The 6,884-nt window shown below is 39.1% G+C and overlaps 1 protein-coding gene and 1 non-coding gene across 3 annotated transcripts; both read right to left on the bottom strand.

Moving 5' to 3' along the window:
- Positions 1 to 318: 318 nt before the first annotated feature.
- LOC133799193 (small nucleolar RNA U3) lies at positions 319 to 532 on the bottom strand. Its single transcript, XR_009876388.1, has one exon. It is a non-coding gene; the product is annotated as a small nucleolar RNA U3 (small nucleolar RNA).
- Positions 533 to 2,819: 2,287 nt separating this feature from the next.
- Positions 2,820 to 6,868, bottom strand: LOC133798182 (protein trichome birefringence-like 33). 2 transcript variants are annotated; one of them, XM_062236390.1, is made up of 6 exons: positions 6,569 to 6,868; positions 6,253 to 6,490; positions 4,801 to 4,972; positions 4,498 to 4,697; positions 4,236 to 4,394; positions 2,820 to 3,421 (listed from the first exon to the last, which is right to left on the bottom strand). In XM_062236390.1, the coding sequence occupies exons 1-6, from the start codon at positions 6,759 to 6,761 to the stop codon at positions 3,082 to 3,084; spliced, it is 1,302 nt and encodes a 433-aa protein (XP_062092374.1). In that variant the 5' UTR covers positions 6,762 to 6,868; the 3' UTR covers positions 2,820 to 3,081. The 2 variants fall into 2 exon arrangements, with proteins under 2 accessions (XP_062092374.1, XP_062092375.1); XM_062236391.1 differs by having other exon boundaries at positions 6,253 to 6,481; positions 6,569 to 6,867.
- Between the last annotated feature and the right edge of the window lie 16 nt (positions 6,869 to 6,884).

The following is a 6,884-nucleotide window of genomic DNA, read 5'->3' as shown; positions in this document are numbered from 1 at the left end:
AATCCCACACCGCCTGGGGAAGGTCAAGTGTGATGATTCTAAGACTGTGTAGGTATGGGACAACACAGATGAAGAGAGCTTAAATGGATTGATGGGTACTACTTATGCCAACAAGATGCATCTTCTTTTCGGTAGCCCATCACTTGAGAACTTGAAAGTTAAGCGTGCTTGACCTGGAGCAATCTTATAATGGGTGACCTCCTGGGAAGTTTTCCCAGGAAGTGTGCGAGTGAGGACAAAGCACGCTGGAAAGACTCGTGATGGTTTGCAGGGCCAGTCGTCGTTCCAGGAAGCAGCCATAGTGACATGGGGCGTTACAAACTGTCAGACAACAGTGCGACCACCCCAGCTAGAGAACTAGATGAGAACGATCCTCTACAGCAACAATGAACCGAAGTGCATCAATTTGTTAATCACGCTCTGATCACAAGGTCATGAATCATCCACTAGGTTTGGTTTCCTGTCTCCTTAGAACTCAAGGACACAGAGGTACGACCTTACTTGAACAGGACCCAGCCAGAAGTGTGGTCGACGGGGACGTCAGGCCCGTAAGGGGGGTGATTGTGATAGTCAGAATCCCGTGATCCGTAAGGGGAAAGATCGAGTAAAGCTGTGCAATCTCACACCGCCTGGGGAAGGTCAAGTGTGATGATTCTAAGACTGTGTAGGTATGGGACAATACAGTTGAAGATGGTTTAAATGGATTGATGGGTACTACCTATGCTAACAAGATGCATCTTCTTTTCGGTAGCCCATCACTTGAGAACTCAAAACTTAAGCGTGCTTGACCTGGAGCAATCTTATGACGGGTGACCTCCTGGGAAGTTTTCCCAGGAAGCATGCGAGTGAGGACAAAGCACGCTGGAAAGACTCGTGTTGGTTTGCAGGGCCAGTCATCATTCCAGGAAGCAGCCATAGTGATGTGGGGCGTTACAAATGGTATCAAAGCATTGACCCAGCCGGAAGTGTGGCCGACGAGGCGTCGAGCCCGTAAGGGGGGTGATTGTGACAGTCAGAATCCCGTCATCCGCAAGGGGAAAGATCGGGTAAAGCTGTGCAATCCCACACTGCCTGGGGAAGGTCAAGTGTGATGATTCTAAGACTGTGTAGATATGGGACAACACAGTTGAAAAGGGCTTAAATGGATTGATGGGTACTACCTATGCCAACAAGATGCATCTTCTTTTCGGTAGCCCATCACTTGAGAACTCCAAAGTTAAGTGTGCTTGACCTGTAGCAATCTTATGATGGGTGACCTCCTGGGAAGTTTTCCAGCCATAGTGACGTGGGGTGTTACAATTCAAATGATTTTTTTTTATGTATATGCCTGATAATTTTGGGGGGGGGGGGGGGGGGGGAGTGATGAAGAGAATGATGAGTTTGATTATGAAGATAAAGATAATAAAGATGTGCAAAGTGTAGAGGATGATGATGAAGATGTGTTGATTTTGGAACGTGAGGAGTGGGAACAATTCAGAGGTGGGGAAGATATGGCTAAAGATGATGATGATTTGCGTGTCATTACCCAAGTTGAAGCTGAGATGGCCAACCACACCTTGGCAGCACAAGTAATTCTCCAGCCAACTTTGTATAGGATGTTGATGACATGGGAATCAAAGTCAAGTGTTAAATGATCCTGATTTGGCCCAAAGATCAAGGCATAGTGAGGTCCAAGAACATGTTGATTTGGGCCAGAGATCAAGGCAAAGTCAGGTCCAACCATAACCTGATTTGGGCCCGAGTTTAAGGCAAAGTCAGGTCCATCAAGAGGCTGATTTGGGCCAAAGTTCAAGGCAAAGTCAAGTCTAGCCAGAAGTTGATTTGGGCTAGAGTCTAGGGTAAAGTGAGGGAGAAGCTTATCATTACATTGTTAGAGAAGATTCAATTATGGTTAATGAGTAGATTCTATGTGAAAAGGGAGAGTGTTTCCAAATGGGTACATCTTGTAGAAAAGAGGATTATGGAGGTCATAGAGAAGATCCAGCATGTGGCCTGACACTGCCAGTGTACTAGGATAGATTCACACAAACTCCAAGTACATTTTCGTGACTAAGAGTGGCTCTCTGTCAATTTGGTTGATAGGGTACTGGTATACCTTGTGGCCATGCCTTGGTTACTATTTGGAACTCTGTTGTGATAATTTCAATGTGCAATGCCACTTCACTACCTAAAGTGTCACATCAATACTTTGTTAGCCATGTAGGATGAAAACTAAGAGAATGGGCGCAATAAGGTAAAGGTAATAGTTTGAGGAGAATTTAAAACAATGTGAAAAGTTCATGGGGCACAATAAGTATTGGTAATAGTTCAGGAGGCATAATAAGTATTGGTAATAACGATGATGAAAAATTAATTTAATTTATAAAACCATTAAAAAAAATAAAATGTCATGAATTTTTTTTTTAATGTCATGTTTGATATTGTCATAAATTAAGTGATCCAATTTTTTTTAAAATTGATTCACTATTTTTTATATTTTATTTATGTATTTTGAAAGAAATAAAAATAATATTTAGAGACCTAAATAATACGATTTTAAAAAATTGGGACCTAATTAATACAAAATCAAATTTTAGGACATAAGTGTTGTAAAGCATACAAAATGGAGACCGAAACCTTATCAAAGTGAACATTATTTAATTATTTATATTTTTAAAATAATATAATATTAGCAAAATAGGTATGCTAGAGAATAGAAAAAATATAATATAGTATATTTTGAAGAAAAAAAACCATTATCTCGGTGTACTTATTTGGAATAATATATGTATAATAATAATACTCGAATATTAGTGAATTTAACTAGAGAAACATCCTCATTTTGATGAATCAATCAAACAAATTTTCTTGTATTATGCCCTATCATATGCATGAAGCTTTTACACCGAACCTCCTCTTTCTCCCACTCCTCCCCAAAAAACAAAATTTCCCTTTAATCATTGTTACTGTTACACTTTGGAAACGAGAAAATCAAAAGACCCCCCCTCCCGCAATAGCTCACTCACCAATACGTGACTACATGTACATTCCAGGAAGTCAAATGATCATTATGGCTCGCTGTTTTTTGGACTAAATAAAAAATCAAGGGTAAAAGAGTTTGGCAAAAAGAAGCTCATTCCAAGTATCTTGAAGACCCGGTAAGCACCAATGGACACAATCGGCGTAGCTGACGGGATTGGCTAATTGCTCAGGAGTCAATGGACTCCACTGCTTCTTGTAGATTGATGTGTGGGCGTCTTTGCGGTATAATGAGAGTTGTGTGATGTTGAGAAATGTAACGGGGAACTTTGATTTACTGAACACGTCTCCAATCACATCCATTACGCTTTTTCTGCTATCGGAACCCCAGTAATTTGGATCTTCTATCATTCTTGTTTCGTTGTAGCAGTTACGTCCTGGGACGCCACCCCAATCTCCGCTCCTACAGGCCAAAAACCTCAGAGTTTAGTTCATAATGAAACTTAGGAACTGGAATTTTTATGTCGTAGCTACTGTTAAAGGACCCCCCTAAACAGTTCCAAGTTTGTCACGAATTATAACAGTACATCGTTTAAGATAATCCTATAATGATAAGATCATGATTATGTACCCAAACATGATCAACTAATCGCTTTCTGAAAAGTAGTCCTTTTCCAGTGTTAGAGCACTCCCATCCGATGCTCTACTTCAACTTTTAAAATACCTTCAAAAAACACACATTTTTTTATTTTACCTCTAAGTTTTATATTTTAACATACATCAGATTCTCTATTTTTTTATCTATATCATTTAAATATTATATTTTCAAACATTTTTTATTCATTTCAAATATTTTTTATAACTATCAATAATATCCTAATATATTTAAATATTATAATATTGGGTTAAAGGAAGAATAGTATATATTAAATATAGCTTGGTACTGTAGCTATATGTAAAAATATTTGTAAAATACATCATCCATCCAATGTATACCCATTTTTGTTAGTTTTAGCTATTTTTTACATATTTTGGTAATATAACTCACCCAATATGAGTGCTCTTACTCTAGGATTAGACTTTACCGGCCTTTGGGAAAATCAATTTGTAACTCTTCCAAAATTTGAGTTAAATGACTACTCTTTTAGAAGTAACATAAGATACATGGTTTTTTTCCCCATTCTACTATTCTTCTCTATTTTACTTCAGAACAAAGCGTGGGAAGTCAGGGTAGCTATAGATAAACAAAAAAGGGGAAACAGAAAATAAAATCTTACTTTGCATGAGTAGGTGACATGCTAGTAAAGAATACCCTTGTCTTTTTCCGGTCCATATTGATCCTCACCCATCTCAACATACTCTTCATTGCCATTCGATAAGCATCTTCGGTTGATAACTCCACGATATCCTTAGCTTCGTCATCGAAAGATCCACGCCTAAAAGTAATACGAATGAGCAAGTTTAGACAAGTTAAGCTAGAATTAACTGAGATTATTAATAATGGGATAGATATTTTAGATCCAAGAGAAAGAAATGTACAATATTTTCATCTTCAAGCCAGTCATCCACCACAGGTAAGTGTTAAACACCATTATATCAACGCCCTTCCAATGTTTGCCATGCTTATTTATAGACCCTTTCCTCACAATCCTATCAGATACCCTATGGATGACAGCATTGTCTGAATTTGATTCAAGAATAAATGGTGCCCAGTAGAACTCAATTGTGGCATTATATTCCTATACAGATAACAAAGAAGATAAAAATGGTTGGTAAGATAGTTTTCCAAAAGCTGGGCAATTTGAAGAAGACATCGTTTCAAGTAAAAGAAACTATAGTCACCTTGGCAGTGAAAACTGTCAATGAGTCGAAGGTTTCCATGGATTTGGCATCTTCAGGAATGAGTTTGTGAAGAAGACAAATCATGGAGACGTATTGACCCCTGTTCAGAGAATCTCCTACAAACATCATCCGCTTCCCTCGCAGGGTCTCAAGCATCAGCGTGGCATTGAACCTTTTAGGATTTGTGACAACAACGTTAAATTGTTTTGTAATCTACAGTTAAACAATAATCCAACATAAACTAACATGCTTTGTTCTTATTACATGACCTACAATTATGAAGAGAAGAAAAAAAAGAAAAATTGTTCTGAAAACTGAATAGTAATTTCTCATATAAAAATGAATCAATTTCCTACTTATAGATATAAAATGCTATTGTGGGAACCACATCTAAATAAAGGGGCCCAGATTAAAGAAGGCCCGCAGCTTCTCTTGGGCTCACTCCTACTGGCCCATATGATTGTCTCAACTAAGCTTTTCACTGAAGAGCACAACTTTTTACTGAGGAGCCACAGCAACAAAAATGATGACAATTTAGAATCATAGAATTATTATTTTGATCTGACAAAAAAATTAATAAATTTGTTTGTTTCCTTACAAAACAGATCAGAAATGGGTTTTGTGAACTGGAATTAGCGAACCAAAATGGGCACCAAATCATTTGAACGTTTTGAACCCATCACGGACATTCTCTACACATATCCATATAATGTTTCCGCACCCACCCCACCCCACCCCACCCATCTCTAAAGAAAATATTATCAAAAGGTTAAAGCGAACTCCTCTGGACCTCATGTGGGTTCACTCACGCACAATAGATATGGCAACTGGCCCAACTTAGGCCACCCCACCTCAAGAGGGACTGGCATTTCGAACACTCTACCCCATTACTGACACGTGGATCAAAGCCCACGAATAGTAGGCCCATACCCAAACGGGCCCTCCATTACTTCTTACGCACAGATTGCTGGGCTCCCAACTACACAAACAGAAAATAAAAATGCATAGCACCAAACAGTTGACCATCTATACCAATAAAGACCCACCAAATCTTGACACGTGTACGACCATGATCATCTAACTTGCCGGCGGCGAACCGGTCCAATGAGAAGATACAGAACCGGCTTGGCTAATAAGACAAGAAATTAAACTGGCTCAGGAAAGCCGTACTCATTCTTCTCGTTGTCGGTGAGTTTGCACAGAATCGAAACTTTTTTCAGAAAAGAGAGATCGATTCCGAAGATGAAAATTTAATCATATAATTGAAGAGAAAGCAATGAAAGAAATAATAAAAAATTCAATTATGAACATAAGTCAGAAGCTGAATTTCGATTCTCATTTTTCAAGCTGGAAATGTAAAATCTAAAATGTGAATTATGTTAATTAAAGATTTAATTGATTGTTCAGCATAAAGGAGTGTTTGGATAGTGAGAAAACTAATTAGAATTTTACCTGGGTAGATCACAGCCGTCAGGTTGCCATCTCCAGTGCTGATAATTCGTCTCCGGTCGACCGTGTTCAAGGCAGGTCAACTGAGGTTGTATATAAGGACATTCCGATTCTTCGTAAAGCGGTCGAGACTCATCATAAACCCAACGCCCGCTAAAAATGTCGCAACCTGGGTCAGTTTTACCGATGGCGAAGGGAAGAACCTTCTCTCTCTTCTTCTCTACCCCGAAAACTAAACCCGCTTCAGTGAACCACGGTTTCTAATTAAAATACATAAACAAACAAAGGGAAGCATAAACGAGTTGAGAAAAGGACTCACGGGTTCCGGAGAAGGATCGGGTTGAGTCGGGACCGAGTTGGAGCTGCTGGTTGAAGATGCAGACGAAGTCCTCGCCGTAGAGGATGGCGACGAAGACAATGAAAGCTAGTAAGGAGAAGAGGTAGGGAGAGAGGTGGCGAGGCTTTCTGAGAACAGAGGAAGAAGATGAAGACGAAGACAGAGGCGGTTTCATTGTTTCAAACCAACCTCGCTCCCTCTGCCTGCCTCTGTTGCAACTGTTAATAATATTATTATTCGATTTGGGTTTTGCTTTTTAAGCCCTTAAACACAAATTCTTCTTATTTATTTACTACGT

Source organism: Humulus lupulus, chromosome 8, assembly GCF_963169125.1.
Source record: "Humulus lupulus chromosome 8, drHumLupu1.1, whole genome shotgun sequence".
In the NCBI taxonomy this organism is placed as follows: domain Eukaryota; kingdom Viridiplantae; phylum Streptophyta; class Magnoliopsida; order Rosales; family Cannabaceae; genus Humulus; species Humulus lupulus.
This window is presented reverse-complemented; position numbering and strand designations above follow the sequence as displayed.

Coding starts and splice junctions, on each gene's coding strand:
- LOC133798182 (XM_062236390.1), bottom strand. CDS start 6,761: ATGAAACCGCCTCTGTCTTCGTCTTCATCTTCTTCCTCTGTTCTCAGA. Junction 6,491..6,568: donor CCGATCCTTCTCCGGAACCC/GTGAGTCCTTTT, acceptor GGTTCACTGAAG/CGGGTTTAGTTTTCGGGGTA. Junction 4,973..6,252: donor GACGGCTGTGATCTACCCAG/GTAAAATTCTAA, acceptor AAATCCTAAAAG/GTTCAATGCCACGCTGATGC.